Source organism: Oryx dammah, unplaced genomic scaffold (assembly GCF_014754425.2).
Source record: "Oryx dammah isolate SB20612 unplaced genomic scaffold, SCBI_Odam_1.1 HiC_scaffold_14, whole genome shotgun sequence".
Lineage (NCBI taxonomy): Eukaryota > Metazoa > Chordata > Mammalia > Artiodactyla > Bovidae > Oryx > Oryx dammah.
This window is the reverse complement of record NW_024070198.1, coordinates 23305997-23324885: the sequence shown is the minus strand read 5'-3', so window position 1 is coordinate 23324885 and position 18889 is coordinate 23305997. Positions and strand designations below refer to the sequence as shown.

The window sequence follows — 18889 nt, the reverse complement described above, 5'->3', positions numbered from 1 at the left end:
AGAACTGGATTCTTGTACCAGGGAAACCAAGCCATGTCAAAAATTCCCTCCACTTCCCCGTGCTCATCCTCTTCAAGATGCTTCCTCCTGATGTTGCATTTGGCTAGTGGATACAGTGGTGTAGGAAAAGCCCCCCACAGGTGTCTGCCTTTCCTGTTATCCAGGGTCTCCCCCTTGGCCCTGGGCCACCTTAGGCTCCCTGAGTGTTGGATCAGTGTGTCAGGGTTGGGTGCATAACTGTTCCAGGCAGGAGGGTGAGGTCCTTGCAACGCTGTGATGACAGCTAGTGGAGCCAAATTAAGACTGTCTCTGTTGGCATCAGCTCCCCTGGGGAGATCTTGCAAACAGGGCAGATTTTAACATCCTTTGTCCCGGATCCGTCCGGGTCAGGCAGTTTCTCCTTGTCTGCCTCCTGGTCCGCATGGTCTGGCCACACACCGTCCCTGCCTAGAACCCAGTGGCCCTGGGAGCCCTCTGTCAGGTGCTCACTGGCATTTGGTCACAGGGTTCTGAGTAAGAGGGCCCCTTCCTCAACTTCTTCAGTGACCTCGGCTGCCCTCTCTGCTCTAAGCCCAGGGCTCCGCTGACACTCATGGCAGCTCTGCCAGAGGTGGGGGTGGGGGAACCCTCAAGGGCTAGCTAGATTGATAAGAAGTGAGTTTCTCGATGGATGCTGGTATCAGGCTCCCTAGGATGAGGCGTTCCTGCCAGACCTCGAGCTGACTCCCTGGCACTGGCTGTGGCTTTCATGTAGATTTTGTCCAGTGAACATCCCAGGATCCCCTCTGTGCCAGGCCCTGTGGTCCAAGCCCAGGGATATTGAGGTGGGCGTCCTGAGGTCTGGGTCTCAGTTGGGTCGGGGAGGTGGGATGCAGCAGTTACAGTGTGATGTCCAAGTGCTATGATGGGGGGCAGAGTGATAGAGCCTCCCACGGGGAGGCATAGATCTGCTTGGGGGTTGGGTGCCGAGTGAGGCTTCCACCCCTGGTTCCCTGAGGTTTTCAATGAGTCAGCCTGGAGGAGAGGGAGAGCAGCCTGCAGAGGCATCTGGGCAGGCTCAGCACTGGCTGTGAGAGCGCTCCACGTCCTCGCCACTGGACTGGGGCGCGTCCTCCGTGTCCTCCGTGTCCCCCGATACCTTCTGGGTGGTGCTGTTTCAGAGATACCACTGCAGATGGTCACTCATTCACTAAAGTTGTTGAAGCTAAAAAAAGTTCTGATTTATAAAATAATAAATGTGCCTGAGTTGGAGAGAACTTGCCCCAAAGACCAAAGGCCCCTCTGACCTGTTCCTTATTGTTAGCAGGACTGTGGCTTCCAGTGGTCTCCTGGGGGCAACGTGCCCTATTTCCATACGATTCCAGGGCCACAACCCACCCAGCCAGGTGCCCAGCACTAGGAAGGGCTCATTAAATCCCTGACTGACAGATGGGTCTCTGTTGGGGAGGGAATCTTCATCTACTGGGTCTCGCAGCTGATGGTTGGCCTGGATTGACAGGGACAAAGAAAGAGCAGGCCTTTCAAGTCACAGGTGAAGACCAGGGGGACCCTGAGAAGTGGCCCACCTTCCCACACTTGCGCAGTGAGCCACTCCAGGGCTCTCTGAGCACTGGTCTCCTCCCTGGCTTTCCCTCGGAGTCCCAGAGCTGTGGTGCCAAAGAGTTAACTTCATGCTCCCCCAGAGAGCTTGCACACTCCTGACCCTCCCAGCTGCGGCCTCCTGGGCACAGCTCAGTCACGTGAGAGCCAGATGTGGGGATTTCCCAAACTATGTGTGTGTGCGCGCGTGTGTGTGTGTGTGTGTGTATGAGAAAGAGAAAGCATGCATGCATTCGCGTGCACACACATAGCCTTCTCTGTTTACGTGGCATCTGAAAGCTCGGGGGATTGGTCCAGACCCACGCAGAGCAGGAGCGGGATAGGGGTGAGGAGAGGCCTAAGGCTGCAGGCACACACCGTGGGAGGCTGTGCCGAGCTCTGCTGAGCCCTGCTCCCACCAGACATCATAGATAAGCCAGTTGTTTTTGCTCAGACTCCCATTTCCTGCAACATCCATCTTGCCATAGACCATATTGCTCATGGATAATTTTTTAAAATCTCTTTGAAGGGCTTTACAGCAGATGCTGGAAGCCTGCAGCTTCCAGGGATGTTCTGCCGGGCTTGGGGGCCTGCCCGTGAGTTACCTTGTGCGGCACCAACTAGGCTCAGGGTCTTTCCCAGCCTGAGGATGCCTGCATGTGTCTCAGGCCACCCCAGCCAAAACCTAGGCTAGAGGGAGTGCAGGGCCCTGGGGATCAAAAAGGCCCTGGAGCAGTGGGGTCAGCCAGACCTCACTTTCCCCACGAAACCTCGGGGACTGGGTGCACTGAGTGGATGTCCTTCCATCAGCCACCAGGGACTTTCTGGGTACTGCCTGCTGTGTTCAGTGTGCCGTGAGGAGGCTGAGAGGGTTAAGACCCCGACGGAACTTCAGATCTGGTTGGAGAAACTAGTGACAAATCTTGAAGAAGCACCTACTCTTCAGATGCTTGATAGGACTACAGTGCTATCCATACATTCTAGAGGCAGTTGGCACAGTGAACAACACAGAGACCCTGCCCAGGGCGAGATGAGGGCGGCCTGCAAACCTTGAAAAGGGAGTCATCCTCAACCCCACAAGTGAACTCAGCCCCTAGTCCCTGCTCTCTCATCCCACCCCAGCCTCCCCTGACAGTGTCCAGCCAGATGTCACTGTGAGCCCTGCTCCAGAGGTGGGGTCCAGCAGATGCAAGGCCTCCAGGTCTCAGCCTTGCTGCGTCATCCCCCCGCACCCAGCCCTGCCTGCGGTGTCTGGCTCTAGCCTGTTCAATGGTCAGGTCCGAGCAGCCTGGGACAATAATGATACTCTTGAGTGGCAGCCTCAGTGGTGCCAGGCGGGTGGGTGAGGGAGCCAAACAGGCTCCCCCAAACCTCCATGACCCCTGAAGCAGTCAGGAACGCCTGGGAGAGTGTATTTGATTGGAAATATCTGTGCCCCATCCCCGAGGCTGGAGAGTCAGTGGGTCGTAGCCTGGAGCCTCCAGCTGTGGTAAATGCTCATTAGATAGTTGGCAGTGGATTCATTGATAATCTGATGGCAGAAGTCCAGTCTGGAGAAAAGAAGGCATTGCATTTTTTGTGTGGCCCTGGGATGGGGTTGTCAGTGCTGGGCCCATTGCTGTCTATGCCATCTCTCCAGGCTCTTGTGGAGACGGAGCCAGGGGAGGGGCTGGACTGCTGGGCAGGGGCCTGGAGACCCAGCAGCCGCTCACTTCATCTCTGGGCCTCTGTTTCTGCTGTTGCTACTGCCTCATTCTCACCGGCCTTGCCCCGGGGAGCTGGTGGGCGGGAGAACTGGAGAGGGGATAGCCTAGTGAGTGGGGAAGGACCACCGAGGCAGGCCACCCCAGGGAGGAGGGTGTGGCTGGGATCCGGGAACTCTGAACAGTGTTGAGTTTGTGTCTTCCATGCACACCAGTGCCTTGGCGTGGGAAGAGGTGAGGGCCAGAGAACTGAGGGGAGGCCATCACCCCAAGGGGCGGCCGTGGGGTCTGGCAGCAGCTGTAGGAGACCTCCCCACACAGGGCCTCTCTGTCCGCCCACAGCGCAGCTGATGACCACAACACCTGTCTTGAACCGGGAAGCTGAGGGTCTTCAGAGCGGGGTAGAAGGAGGAGGCAGGGCTGCCTGGCAGACCCCTGGGCAGCTGCCTTGGCCTCTCTGCCCACACCCACTTGGGCTGGGCTCTCTCTGCTGGCCCCAACCTTGGCCTCTGTGTGGGTGTCCTTAGACTTAGTCCCCAGGGGGCTCTGGAATGGCTCCAGCACGGCCCCCTCCACCCCATTCACCACCTGAGCCGGGAGACTGACTGTTCTCTGACCGCCTGGCTCGGTGGCCAGCGGTTTAGTAGTGCATTCCTGCGCTAGGCTGGGCTGCCCCCACATGGACTCTGGATTCTGGGAAAGGCGGGTTCCAGGGAAGGAGGCAGGCCCCTTCCTACTGAGAGCAAAATGAGAGGAATATGGCTGTGTTTACCAAGGGAAGCCCAACAGAAATAAACGAGCCTCCCTTGGCCAATGGCCACAGTGGTGGAACCAGAAAATGAGGTCCCCCGTTTTTATACCCCTTTGTTCCCCATTCCCGCCAGCTTGCCTGGGCTCCAGTCCGACCCATCACTTCCTTGCTGTGGAGCCTTGGGGAAAACCTTAACTTTCTTGAGCCTCACTTTCTATATCTGTGAAGTACAGATTGTCATCAGGATTAGACTAGATAGTGCCCGTCAAACGGTCTTGCATGTTACAGAAGTGGGAAGTAGTATGTTTGTTCTAGCCTCAGCCCTGCCGCTCACTTGCTGTGTGATTTTAGGCACTCTTCTCTCTGGTCCTAAGTCCCTACATGCTCCTTCCAGCCTTGTTTGTTTAGTTCAGAATTCTTTGGCTCAGAACCCTCAGACCTTGGGCAGGACCAGCTACATAATTTATGGGGCCTCTTGTTCATAAATTATTAAACATCTCAAACCAGGGACAGAAGAGTGTTAAAGCAAGCACAGGGCGGGTCGCACGTCACACCGCCCTGAAGCTAGCCCGGCCTCAGAGGTTGTGGGCATCAGAGGCAGGGCCAAGGGGCTGGGCTGTGTGACTGTAGCAGCACTGATCCCTTACCCCTCCGGTCCAAGGATATGATCTTTTCATACTGTTAAGCACTGATGACGAGCTGGAGGCTGCCACTCACCCTGGAGCAAGCTGCAGAAAGGTACCCCCTGTGGGCAGCAGCTCACACACCTTACACTAAACCGTCCCCAACTTGTACCTTTGTGACTTGGGACTGGAAATCATGTTTGAGCTATTACTTGCTCTCTGTCTTGGCCGTCTCAATTCATGCCATGCTTTTTCTGGATGCCATTCATGCCACTTACACTGTCGTGCCTGTTTCCGCTGCTCTGAGCATGATGACCTATTTCAGGCCCCATATATCATGTAGGTCAAGCTGCTACTTCTTTGTGAAGGCCCGTTAGCCCTGGAGGGCTCTGGTAAAGATTTGAATTACTTCATGCCTATGACAGGGCACTGCCTGCAACAGGGATATATGGTCTCCTAGCGAAAAAGGAGTTCCTTCTCCTTCTACTATTAAATTACAGGGCTAGTATGGCTCAGAGAGTAAAGAGTCTGCCTGCAATACAGGGGACCCGGGTTCAATCCCTGGGTCAGGACGATCCCCTGGAGGAGGAAATGGCAATCCGCTCCAGTATTCTTGCCTGGGAAATCTCGTGGACAGAGGAGCCTGGCGGGCTACAGTGTCACAGAGTCAGACCTGACTGAGTGACTAAGAACAATTAGTTGATGGCCTCAAAGCAGTGGCTGAGTTCCCTGGTGGCCTAGTCAAAAAGGGAAAAGAAGCATGTGGAATCCATAGGAAACTTTAGAAATCTAACCCTGTGTATAGTTCCCTTGTACAAAATCAGAGAAAAGACTCGAATACCACAGATATTTAGAAATCCATTCGGGGTTGCAGGGAGGTACGAACAATAGAATTCCCGAAGAGAGAGGTCTTGGGTGTTCAAGTACGCTGAGATACTGCAGAAGGGAAGGACGCAGAGAAGACAGTGGAGTGCTCACTCCTGGCAGGGGTCCAGCTCCTCCTCCCGTCCCAGGAGCCCAGGGTGGGGGCCATGTAAGCCGATAAGGCGGGTGACCCTGCCCTGGTTCCCCTCAGCCCCTGGTTGTTTTCATTCTCCAAGGAGTTTGTGCTGCTGGCTGTTCTTGTGTCTCTCCCACCTGGGCTCACAGCCCACTCTGGATTTATTAGTTTGGATGGGTGGAACTTGCTCTACACCAGGGGAGGATTCCTGGAAGCATGGTTGGAGACTAGATTTGGTTAAACTGAACCCAAATCTCACTGCTCTGGAGTTACTCAACATTAAAAGAAACCTTATTACAAACCAATAGGAGTCTTTCTCCTAACTGAAGTCTACCCAGGTGTTTATAATGTAGTCCGTGGGCGTATATGTGTTTGAGGGGAACATCCTTAAAGTTGGGGGCCCCTGAGGTATTGTTCTTTGACTTCTCATAACCACCTGGACTTGACCCGAGTCAGGTTCAGCACCTAAGTGTCAGGACTTGCTGACCTGGTTTCCTCTGGGCCTGGATTCTTGCTGCCAGTAAGCCAGGAGGAGTGGCTGTGGCAGGGACCCCCGCCTCCTGTGGGGTGACCTCAGGAGGGACCCTGTCTCCACGTTTCCTGTCTCCCAGGCACACGCTGCTTTCATCACCCGCTTTGTCCCTATCACCTACTCCCCTTCTGTATCCAGAGGCCTAATTCCTCCTGCTCCGGAACCTTTCACAGGCACTAGGCCACTTTGCTCTTAAAGCAACCCTGGAAAGAAGAAGACGAAGTAGATATTTTTATCACCATTTCTCAGAAGGAAAGGGGGCTTGGAGATTTGCTAAATGCCCAGAATCAGTGAACTAAAGTGGCAGAGAAAGCACAAGAACCAAGATTTTTTAAAAATTCTTGCTCCAGTTCCTCTTTGTCCTATGTGTCACCTGAACTGTTGGCCTGCTTCATTGGAGTTTCATATACTGAGCATGTGTTCAAGTGGTTTTCCCAGGAAAGGCAGTCTGATTCTCTGGAAAGATTTGTTTCAGCTGTGGTACACTTGTGTTATGGAGCCTAGCGGTTTTCCCCTGGAAGAGCTTAGACCATGAACCCAGTATCTTGGAGATCAGTGGGCCCCAAATGCCTGATTTTGCAGATTGGCCCAGAGAAGTCAGGCCACTTGCACAAGGTCACACAGCCAGCAAAACCAGCTGTGCAGATTCCCAGTTCATGCCCCATGCGTTCCACCAGGCCCCGTGACTCTGCTCTTAGGGGCCTTGGTTCTGTCACCAGAGATGGGGGGCAGAGACAGCAGGGAGGACCGGAAGCAGTTGGTTTGTGTCACTCACAGCTGCTCACTTGGCTGCGCCTGCCTCTTGCTCCTTCACCCTGTCCCTTCATCTCGCCGTTTTCCCAGCCTTGAGCCTGCAGCCATGTCTGCCTCCTGGCTGGGGGGCCAGGATTTGTGAGCCAGGGGCCTCTCCTCCTCTTTCATTGTAATGAGGTGGGAGGGGGGAGCATCCTTTCCACCCTGGGAGAGGGCTTGCTCTGGTGGGCTGGAGAGAAGACACTGCAAAGGGTGGGTGGGATTTGGGGTGGGAGCCGCGGAACTGGGTTAATTCTGTGGATCTCGGGGACTGGGAAATAAATCACGTTTTTAAAAGACTTTTTTTTTTTTTTTTAAAGACACGCTCGTTTCTGGTCCGCTTCCCATTTTCCTTTGGAAAGAGGAAAGGCCTGCTTATTGAGGGGGGAGGGGGTGGGCATGAGCTCAGGTTGTTCCACGTTTAGGCGTGGGGGCTCTGTTTCCAGAGGCCAAGAGACCTCTTCCTGTCCACCGGTCCTGGCCTGCCCAGATGCCCATGCCCCAGAGGCCTGGAAGGGCATCGGACCCTTCAAGATGACAACTGAAAAAAGATCAACCAAGTGGCAAAGGCCTTGTGAGTATTTAGTCCACAGCAGCACCCACTTCTGTCTCCTGGGGGTTTGGAACAGCTCCCCTTCTCTGACAACCTCATCTCCTAGCCTGCTGCTGCTGCTGCTGCTAAGTTGCTTCAGTTGTGTCCGACTCTGTCGACCCCATAAACAGCAGCCCACCAGACTCCGCCGTCCCTGGGATTCTCCAGGCAAGAACACTGAAGTGGGTTGCCATTTCCTTCTCCAGTGCATGACAGTGAAAAGTGAAGTTGCTCAGTCGTGTCCGACTCTTCACAACCCCATGGATTGCAGCCTACCAGGCTCCTCTGTCCATGGGATTTTCCAGGCAAGAGTACCGGAGTTGGGTGCCATTGCCTTCTCCGATCTCCTAGCCTCAGTTCAGTTCAGTTCAGTTGCTCAGTCGTGTCCGACTCTTTGCAACCCCATGAATCACAGCACGCCAGGCCTCCCTGTCCATAACCAACTCCCGGAGTTCACTCAGATTCACGTCTCCTAGCCTAGGGGTTGGCAAATCACTGCCCACAGGCCAAGCCCAGCCCACCATGTGGTTTTGTAAATAAAGCTTTATTGGCACACGGCTCACTCATTCCTCTACAGGTTGTAACATCAGAGGTGAGTTGTCTCAACAGAGACCACATGGCCCACAAAGCCTCAAATACTGACTCTCTGGCACTTTGCAGAAAGTCTGTCGACCACCTGTTTTAGCAGAACACCTCTTCCTGGGTTCACCAGGCTCAGGCCAAATGATTTCCCTTGGCTCACTGACAGACATTAGCACTTCCCAAACATTTCCTCCTGAAGAACCCAAAGGAAAGTGCACAGAGTAGTGAAGCCAGCAGAGATGCAGAGAGGTGTGGGCAACCTGTTAGCTGGCTCCCCCAGGGCTGAGTGGGGCTGGATGGTGCTGGGGGGGGGGGCTGGCTCTAGCTTGCCCCAAGGGGGTGAGGGGTGAGGGTGGCCTTACTGGGTGGCAGCCCACTGGGTCTTATCTGGGGCGCAGTGGCAAGAAGTCATAGCCCAGCAAGATCTGGCTCCAGACAGTGAAGCCCCATGTTCTAAACTCGGACCCACTCAGCTACAGCAGTTGAACGCCTCTTGCCTTGGAGTGTATCTGTCTTGTCATGGCCCTACCAGGGTGTGAAAGCTGGGCCAGCCGGGTTCCTGCTATCCCAGGAAGCTTCTTGCTGCTAGGCCCGGTAAGAGACTCTGGCCGAAGGATGCTTGTCTGTGGGTGTAGTTCCCCCAGCGTCCCGCTCCCCCCAGTTCCAGCTGACCCGGGCTCTTTCATAGGCAACTCTGGGTGCCAGCATCTTGGTCATCTAGTATCTTATTGCCATCTGGTTCTCATCCTCATAGCTCCAGGAGTCTGACTTTCCTGCTCCCCGAAAGCTGACCAAACCAAGCTCATGGGATATGCCCAGGGAAGAGGTTCAGAGAGGTTAAGTGACTCTGTCAAAGGCACAAAGCCTAGATTTAAATTCAGACAGACTCTAGAGACCTCCCCAGACCTCCCCAGTAGAGTCCCACTTTGTTGGTTTTACAGTGAACTCTGGAAGGGCCAGGCTCCCAGGTCTACATGGGGAGCCCACCCGCAATTGGAAGGTGGCTTGCTGAGCGAGGGAAAGTCAGGTGCTCTAAATGGTGAATAGCTATGAACTGAAGCCTGAACCCTCACCCCCTTGGGGCAAGCTAGTGCCAGGCCCCTCCCAGCCACAAGAGATGGACACTGTACTAGCTGTGTGATCTTGGACCAAGTTACTTAACCTCTCTGCTTCATTTTCTCCATTTGCACAATGGAGGGAATTCCTTATTATTGTAGGTTTATTGTGAAAAATAGATGAGTTACTATATGTAAAGTGCTCGGCACAATGCCTGGTGTACAGTCAGTGCTGTATACGTGTCACTGCTGTGATGACTATTGCGACTGTCTGTCAGGTTGCTCTCCTGGCTGGCGCTGGGCAAGCAGTCCAAGGCTTTGCCTCTCAGACTTGCATCTCCACATTTCCTTCCCACTGCAGCCACTGCGTCCAATGCTATTCTTGCTTGGAACCAGTGAGCAGTTCAGTAGAGGAAGCACCAGCTGGGGTGTCCCAGACCTGGTTCCATTTCTGCTCTACTACTGTGGCCTCATTGGAACTTAGGCCAGTTCCTTCCCTTGTCTGAGCTCAGATTCAACCCATGTAAAATGAGGCATACCCAGCTCAAGGACTCTTCGAGTGTAAGCAAGCCACTTTACCCTATAGGTAAACTGTCAGCGTTATGCGCTGACCCTGTGATAGTCTAGAAATGTTCACACCATTGATTAGGCTAGGAGCTTTTTTTCTCATAGTGTTACTATTTCACATCTCATGATCTTTGGTTATTTTAGATGCTTTGATTTTGTTCCTCTTGGCAGCAGGATGACTTTTAACCTCATCTGACAGATGAGGAAACTGAGGCCCAGATCCCACATGACTGTCTGAGCCTGTCAAGAGCCCTCATTTTTTCTGGTTTCTAAAGGGCCCCATTCTTCTGTGTTGGAGTTGGGGGTGGGCCAGTTGGGACTTTTTAAAATGAAGCTTCTTTCCATTCTGCCAGGGCCTGTCTTCTAAAGTGAAAGAAAGTGTGAGTCGCTCAATTGTGTCCGACTCTTTTCGGCCCCATGGACTGTAGCCCACCAGGCTCCTCTGTCCATGGAATTCTCCAGGCAAGCATACTGGAGTGGGTTGCCATTTCCTACTCCAAGGGATCTTCCCGGCCCAGGGATCAAACCCGGGTCTCCTGCATTGCAGGCAGATTTTTTACCATCTAAGCCACCAGGGCTTGGGCAAGGGCTGGACAAGACATGGAGGCCCAGTGGTGAGGTGCCCAGAGGCTGGAGACTGGCCTTGGGCTCTCCAGCCCTGATAGCTAAAGCTCCAGGCCCAGCCTGCCGAGGCTGCTGGCCTGGTGAGGATCCTTGGAGCCACCAGGCCCTGTGGGGCCAGCCACCCACGTGGCTAGAGAGGAAGGTCCAGGCTGCCTTCTCCAGGGCAGTGATAACCCACGGGCCCTATTCCAGGCCGGGATTGTGGAGGATTCTCTGTGCTCCAGAGGATTCCTGCGTTTTGCAGACACCTCATTATCCCCGTCCTGGCCGGCAGCGTCCCAGCGCCTCTGTAATCACTCCGGCCCACGCCCAGCAGCCGTCCCAGGGCCAGGAAATCACTCCCCTCCCCTCCCCCGCCTTCCGCCGCTGGCCCAATGCGGCGCCTGCAACCACTCGCCGGTGGACCTCCTGCCTGCCTAACGGTTCTCTCTCCTCCTCTGATTCTCTCCTCTCCTGCTGCTGCTTGCTCTCGGGGGGGACTCGGAAGTGTGGCTCTCCAGCTGGGCTGAGTCTCCCAAGAAGGACGTGACAGGTACCGCCTGGTGTGCGTGTGAGCACATGCATGTGAACATGTGTGTCCCCGCGTGTGGGCGTGGGAGCCGGTGCCCGCCGGCTGCGTTCTGCCTGCTTCCCTGTGATGTGTGGCAGCTCTTTGTCAGCATGCTGGCGTCTCCTCAGCCCGCTCTTGTCCTTCCCGCTGGCCTTCCCCTCTGCCTTCCCGTCGACCCTTTTTTAGGTCCCAGATCCAGCCTTGGAGCCCTTTGAGGGGTGATGACCACACAGCACAATGTGGAAGCAGATGCTCCCTGGACCCGGAATGTGTGGGTTTACATCCCGGCTCTGCGGAGTCCTGGTCTCGGGTTACGTAACCTCTCCAGCCGCCCTAAGCGGATTCAGCAACATCTCCTCGGAGCTGGCACACAGAAAGTATCCGGGCGGTACTGAGACTGCCATCCCCATCCACCCGTGTGAGGTGGGCCAGCTGAAGGTGATGAGCCTCCCTCCAGGCTGTTAACCCCAGGCAGAGAGCCGGAGTCCCCACACCCCAGCTGAGACAGTGGCCGGTGAGGGGTGTGGGGAGTCCTGTAACTGTGATGAAGTCACAGCCCCTGTGCCCCAGGGATCCAGAGTTTGGACCTGCCTCTGGTCTCAGGGACCTTCCACACCCAGGGCTGCCTGGCCACTGATGGCCTCAGGGACTTGGGCTGGTGCCCTGTGTCCAGGTGGGGCTGGGCCCAGGGTCAGAGGCTTGCTTTTTGCCTTGTTACTGGACGATGGCAGAAAACCCTAGAGAGCAATGTTCTCAGCTGTGAGATAGGGGTGGTGTCAGGTGGGGACGGGGATTTCCAGAAAGGTCTTCTAGAAGCCTCTCCATTTCTATGAGTGCCACCTGGCCCTCCTTCCCAGCCCAAACCTGAGAGCAGAGGTGAGGCTTGGGTTTGGGGCCCAAAACAGAAAGGTCAGAGGTCGAGGGGAAGGGGTTGGGCCAGCCCCATCCTCACACAGCTGTAGGCTGCGAAGGGGAAGTGAACATACCAGTGGGGGCGGGGGACCCCTTGCCTGTCCCAGGCCCCTCACGGCCATCCTTCTGGCATTGCCTGTGACAAGGGCCTCGGCCTGAGCTAATCACTGGGCTCCCGGCCCTCTTTCCCCTCTCCTGAGCCAGTGAGCCAGAGCCCACTTGGCCCACAACAATACATTTTATTCACCAAACGTATGGCCTGGCTGCCCGAGGGCCTATGGAGAGGCCAGCAGGCGGAGGCCGGCCTGGGAGGAATCCGTTGTGAGGGACCGAAGGGACCTTGGTGGGACGCCCAGGGTTTGGGGGGTCGTGGATAGCATGGGGAGCAGGGCGTGGGGCCACTGTAGGGCTTGGCTTCTCAGGATGAGGCCCAGCTGTTTGGAGAGAGGGGCTGAGGGGAGGCCACATGGGCCAGTAGAAACCAGCCAGACTGGGGGTCCAGGGCCGGAGTCTTGGGCGAGTCGCCAGGTCTCTCTGGGCTGGCCTTGGTTTCCCCATCTGGAATGTTGGCAGGCTCAGTGAAACAGGAAATTCAGAGGTAAGGGGCTGATGCTGGGGACCCTTGTAGATAAGGGGCCTTGAGCTGCTTAGGCGGGCACCCACCCATGCGTGGGCCCAGCTGGCAAATGCCCGCTGCCTGCCAGGAGGTGAGGTCTGAGAAAGGCATGAGAAGGGGCAGAGCCATGGCAACTTCACCTGGCGCCTGTGGCCCTTGCCCTAACCTACCTGCTGGTTTTGAGTCTTCAGAGGAACCTAAGCCCTTCCTTTCCTCCCCAAATCTCCCGTTTCCTGTTTGCTTTATAAACACCGTCTACAGTTTACATAGGGTATTAACCCTGTCACTTCATACCATGCTCAGAACAACCCCACGGAGTAGGTACTGTTGTTGTTCCTGTTTATGGGTGAGGAAGCTAAAGCTCAGAGAGGTTAAGTGTCCTCTGCAAGGTCACAGAGCTGTTAACAATAAGGACAAATCAGGACCAGACCCTCAGACTCCAGCTGGATGCCTCTGCGTCATGACTCTCAGGCAATTACTGTGTCCAGTGCCGTGTCCCACGGCCCCAGTCCTGGGGTGTCTGTCTACCCACATCAGGGCCACTCTTGTCTAAACCACATGGTCTAGTTGGGGAGCAGTGCCCCACAAGAAAATCCAGTGCAAGCACTATGGCTGAGTGACTGGGGGGCTGCTGGAGGGTCAGGCAGAATTGGGGTTGGTAAAGGGGAAGGCATTCCAGGCAAGGGGTGTAGCTGGAGCAGAGGCTTGGATGTAAGAACCTGCCTGGAAGAGTGTGGTGTGTTGAATGTTGCCTGGGTCAGAGGAGTTGTGTGTCAGGGAACTTGGGGAACTCAGGCTGTCAAGAAAGACTGAGCTTGAATGTAGCATTTCTTCTTTCGTCAGCAGGGACCCACCGAAGGTGTGGGAGCCTGATTTGGCAATAGCCTCGTGTAGAAGTCTGAAAGTCAGCAGCCAGATCAGGCAGGAGCCAGGGGTCCCTCCAGGTGGCAGCGGAAGGAATGCAGGTGTGAGGCAGGCGTGGGGCAAGGCTCTGGGGAACTGCCAGAGCCTCAGCAGATCCAGCCAGGGGCTCTGAGAAAGGCACGAAAATGAGATGGAGGAGGAGACGCTAGCGAAAAGTCCCCTTCCAATCCAAGAGGGGCTTTTTTCTCTAAAAGGAGTACTCCCCTTCTCCATGCCTCCGCCAAACTCTTCCTATCTGAAGACAGGAGGCTCCCTCCACTGCATCTCCCCCTCCCTCGGGCTGACTCCCTCAGCCCCCGATTTTCCAGGCCTGGGCTGGGAGGCGATCCAGAGCGGCCTCTGTAGGATGACATCACCCAGAGGCCCGCCTGCCGAGTGGTTTCTCATCCGGATACCTGCTCCCAGCTCACACCCGCCCGGGCAGCCCTAAGAGGCAACACCCTAAGAGGCAGATGCCAGAGAGAGTGAGCAGGGGGCTTGGGTGTGCTGGGGGGGGTGGGGGTGGGGGGGCAGCCAGGAAGACAGAGTGTCTGTCTGTGTGTTCATCTGTTTGTCCCCTAACCTGCAGGCCACTGCCTGTCTTCAGTGCTCTGAAATGCCTGGAGAACATTTTCTTAACTTTTCTACCTATGTCCCAGAGTGTCAAGTCTTCAGAAAGCTCAGGCCAGTTTTCCAAGGGTTGGGGTGGAGGTGGGAGCAGCGTGTGGATTTTTCCCCTCTTTGAAAGCTAGCCTCAGATTTCCTTGGCTTGGATTAAAGTGAGTCTCTCCATTCCCCGGCACCCTGCTTACCCTCTCAAACAGCTTTTGGCCTCAAACCCATGACTCCTCAACTTCTCCCAGCCTCTGTTTTCCCATCTCCCCTTTTCTGCCTTCCAGAATTTGTAGTTTCTCCAAATTTTGGAGGTGAGGCCCTGCTTGGTGTATCTGTATTGGCTCAAAGCAAGCCGTTAAATCACCTTGTTCATCCATCTGCTCATTCATTCACTCATTTCACCCGACAGTTATAGAGTGGGCACTGTGGGTCTGGTCAGTAGGTGCCGCAGTGGAGAAGAAACCCACACTCCAGTCTTCATCGCTGTTGTTCTCTAAGTCATGTCTGACTCTTTGTGACCCCATGAACTGCAGCACACCAAGCTTCCCTGTCCTTCACTCTCTCCCGTGAGTTAACTCAAATTCAGTAAGCACTGACTATTTGCCAAGCGTGTTGGGGTTGGATGAGGCAGAGCCCTCCTCAGGAGCAGTGGCACATGCAGGGCAGAAGTCCGGAAATGAGCAGCGGTGTGAGGTAGGCCCAGGGGTTCGAGCCCAGCTGTATGACCTTGAGAAAATTGCCTCGTGAGCCCTAGTCTACCTGTGTGTGAAATGGGACGCTAACACGCGCCTACTCTTGGGTCCTTCTGAGGCTCTGCTGAGACAGCAATGTGATCTGTGCTAGGTGGGCATCCCGAGTGGGCACTAAGGAAGGTTTCCTCTTAATGGTCGGCATCTGGGCTCTTGGGGCTATGGAGCTCTCTAACCAGCTGGAGAACTCCCATCTTCTCTTTGTACCTTGAGTTTTCCTCTCCCACAAACTGGCAAGGGATCCTCTGTGTCCCACAGGCTGGGGACTGGCCCTTTTTGTGTGGGGTGCCCTGCCAGCAACCCCCCACCCCTCCAGGGACACAGTGGAAAGTGGTCTCTGCCAGCCCCGTGCCCAGCGCTGCCTCTGTCCGGCTGGCTGGCAGGGGCAGGCACAGAGGCTGGCCCCATCTGAGTGCAGAGCCAGGCCGGCCCTGCTGCCCAGCTGTTGGTTGCATTTCGGCCTGAAACCCAATCCTGGCTTTGGAGGGGCCTGGGGTAGTGCGTGTGCATAGCCATGTGGCAGGCCTCAGCTGGGACAGGGTCCCTCCTGCTTCTCCAAAGGGCTGAGTGGGGGCATCAGGGTCCTCACCTCAGGGGAGAAAACTGGCAGGGGAGGTGGATTTCTTTCCCCAACATCGCCCGCTGCCCTCGGTTGAATGGAGCCTCTCGAAGGGAAAGACCCAGAGATCTAAGCAGTGTTCCTCACCCTGGCTCTGTGTGAGAACCACAGGTTGTAGGGCAGAGGTCTTAAAACTAGCTGAGACCAATTAAATCAGCCTCTCTGGGGACGGGGCTCGGGCATCCGTGTTCTTTAGAAGCTCCCCAGATCTTGTGGGATCAAGTTGAGGTTTGTTGTGAGGAGAATGGGATGTCTGGAAACAAATCAGGAGCAGTTCTGTAACAGAAAAAGACAGGCTTGAACTTAAAACGTGGAATGAATGTGGTTCTCTCCATGAAGGCTGTGTGGCCTGGCTCAAGCCTCTGCTCTGGGTCTCTGAGGTGTCCTTTGTGAAATGGGAACGTAATAAGATTGTTGTGAGGATAAAAATGCAGCAGGGTACGTGCCTGGCATAGAACGTTTGCCAAGTTAGACTCAGGCATGTGGGGAATGTGACTGCGGGCTGAAGCACCAAGGGGGCCGTGTGGAGCCCGAGGACCCTCTCAGCCATTTCTATAGCCAGGCTGGTGGTGTGAAGCCCCCAGCTTTTCAGGAGATTGGTAGATGTGTGGGGCAGTAGACACGTAGTTTAAGACGTATACTAGGAGTTCCCTTTTCGAGGGAGATCAGAAGGGAGGGGTCTGGGAAAGCTTTCTGTAGGAGGTGACCAGTGGGTCTCTGGTTCATGGATCCTTTCAGCTCCTAGCTGGTCACGTGTCATCTTAGGTGCTTAGGTCCTCCCCACTCCACCCTAGTGATGACGACAGTGAGGTGCAGAGAGGTTTTAGCTGGACATTCAATGCCATACAGCCAGTAAGCTGGGATGCACGGGGTCTGTCCACCTTCCAGCCCAGTGTTTGCTTAATGCCTGTTGCACTGGTCCAGTGCCTACCAGTCCAGTGAGCTGCTGCTCGCTCCAGGGCACCTCGGGCCTGCTGCCCTCCTCCCCCTGAGCCCCACCTTCTGACCCCTCAAGCTCTTGAAACTGCCAGGAGAGGGCGGCGGGAGGCTTCCGGGAGCCTGACCACAAGCCCCAGCAGAGCTTAAAAGCAGAGGGACGCTGCGTCGGTCTCCATGTGGCTGGAGGGCGGCAGCCAGGCCGGACGATGCTCCGACGGGAAGCGGGGCTGGAGGCGACAGCCTGAAGCCAGTCCCTGGGTGCCAGGCCCGTGGGCTTGGTGGCAGCGCCTTGGTGAGCCCGAGGGGCAAGAGTGGAGCCGAACTTGAGGAAAAGTTGGCGGGGGGCGGGCTGGGCTCTCCAGCGGAGGCGCTGGCGCTGGGACTTTCTTCTTGGGTTTCAAGTAAACAGTCTCAGCCCTCCTCCCCCTCCCCTGCCTCCACCCCCGGCTCCTCATTCGATGGGTCTCATGTGTTTCTATTTAAGGGCTGCGAGTAAACCCCGGTGATTGGCGGCCTCAAACCCTCTTGACTTCTCGCCTGGGCCCGGCCGGCCGAGGAGCCGTCCTCTCCCGCTCTCTCCCTCTCCCTCCCGAGGGGAGGACTGCTGACTCTCTTTCTCTGGGTTTACAGGGGCTGAGGAGAGGCCCCGAGCCCTCCTCCTCGCCTGGCCTTTCCTCTTTCCTCTACTCCAGAATCAGCCCCCATGGGCCGCCAGCCCGCCTGCCCGCGGCCCTCCTCCCCTCGCACCCCTGTGGCCCAGGGGTCTGGAGAGACCACGTCCACCCCGGGCCTCTCCTCCGACTCCCTCCGCCTTGTTGCTGGACCGTGATTAGTTCATCGCAGCCACGGGCTTTTTCCCTCTGAGTCCCCTCCGCCTCTGTCTCATCTCTGCCTGTCTCTCCCTGCTCCCCGCCCCCTCCGCTGCCCCCTGGCTCCCCATGTCCCCCGGTCCCCGCGGCGCAGCGGGCCGGTGTGGGGTCCTGCTATATGGCCTGTCCTTGGGGCCCGGCGAGCTGCGAGCCCTGGCTGCGGGCAGCCTCTCCAAGCGGCGCTGGCGACCGAGCAGCCTCCCCCGAGGCCGATGGACAGGGGGCGCCCCGGCCGCGGGGCCATGGCCGGCCGCTGGCTCACCGCGTGCTTTCTGCCCTCGCCAGGTGCCGACACCAACGCCGAACCCATGATCCTGGAACAGTACGTGGTGGTGTCCAACTATAAGAAGCAGGAGAACTCGGAGCTGAGCCTCCAGGCCGGGGAGGTGGTGGATGTCATCGAGAAGAACGAGAGTGGTGAGTGCCCGGCTGGCTGGCCAGCCCGGAGACCGGGAACCCGGCTGGTTTTTGTTCCCCTCCTCCTCCCCCACCTCTGCAGCTATACGTTATTTCCATCTGGCGGGGAGAGGGCTGAGGAGGCTGAAGTTTCCCCTGTTGGTTTGGGCTGCAGGCCAGCAGTTTGCCTGGTGGTGGAAGAATGTCTCCAGTGCTCGGGGTAATTAACTGGCTTGTGTTAATGCAAGGCCAGGGTGGCGGCACGGGCACCACCGTCCAGCCCGTGTGCAGGGACCCTGTGCCCTCCAAGGCCCAGGGGCGGACAGTGCCCAGCTCGGGGGCATCCTACAGCATCTTCTCCCTTGGGGCCATATTCCAGGCTGGGGACGAGGCAGGGGTGGAAGAACCTGGCTGTCTGGTGGGACAGACAGGCCATGACGTCACTGTGGGGTCCAGGGTCCTCGGGCGGGTTGTCTGAGGAAAGGCCAGGCCTGTGAAGGTTGGCTGGTGTCTGAGCTGACTGACCCCTACTGAGCTGGGAAGTGGGCCCAGACAGGGGGATGAAGTCAGGTCCTGGGGCCAGGGAGGGTCCCACAGCAGCCGCCCTGTCATTGGGAACTGAGGCTTTGTCCTGTCTGAGCCAGGCAGATTGGCTGTCTGGGTGGGGGGCTGCTGATTCCCGGGTTCTCACCAAGTGGGCCTCAGTGCCTCAGCAGCAGGAGTCTCTCAGCGGCAGTGAGGAGGGCCTGAGTCCGTCAGTCTGAGGTGCAGGCCCGTGTGACCCCCTGCAGGGCCCGGGGTGAACTCTGGCCCAGGACACCCATTGTCGGTTTGCTGGTGACCTGCTGGCGCTTGAGTTGGTTCCTGGGGTGTTCTGTTCTGGTTTCGGTTTGCTGTGGGGGAAGGCCCCCGCGCCGTGCTCGTGTTGGAGCCTCTCTGAGTTGAGTTTGGAGGACACTCCCAGAAAGGAGGGGCCTGCTCTTCTTTCCCTGTTCCACTCTATTCTTCCCAGTGTTTTAAGCTCCGACAGGAAGACAGGCCAAAGGACGTCTGTGCCCACTCTATAGAGAGAAAAACTGAGGCACAGAAAAACTGAGGGAAGTGAGACACCTGAAGTCAAAAACAGAACAGGAATGTTCTTGGGCCCCTGGTTGATGTGCCTAAGAGCAGCAAGTAGTGAAGTAGCAGTAAAGATACTGAGGAAATCCCAGCAGGCCTCCTGGGGCAGGTGACGTTAGGCTCCTGCTGCAGGAGGCTTGGGGACTGTGCTAAGAACAGGGCTATGACGCCAATATAGACCTGACTCATGGCCCTCCTGGTGT

At 56.4% G+C, this 18889-nt stretch overlaps 1 protein-coding gene across 4 annotated transcripts in view; it reads left to right on the top strand.

Annotated features, from left to right (window-relative positions):
• Positions 1-18889, top strand: part of SH3PXD2A (SH3 and PX domains 2A) — a 259112-nt gene that overhangs the window by 180026 nt on the left and 60197 nt on the right. For 2 of the 4 annotated variants that reach the window (XM_040254322.1, XM_040254320.1), the window contains exons 7-8: positions 10887-10931; positions 17457-17588. In XM_040254322.1, coding sequence (XP_040110256.1) covers positions 10887-10931; positions 17457-17588 — 177 coding nt within the window. Of the gene's footprint in view, positions 1-10886; positions 10932-15261; positions 16595-17456; positions 17589-18889 lie in introns of those variants that run through there. The other 2 variants (XM_040254323.1, XM_040254321.1) reach the window with 2 other exon arrangements.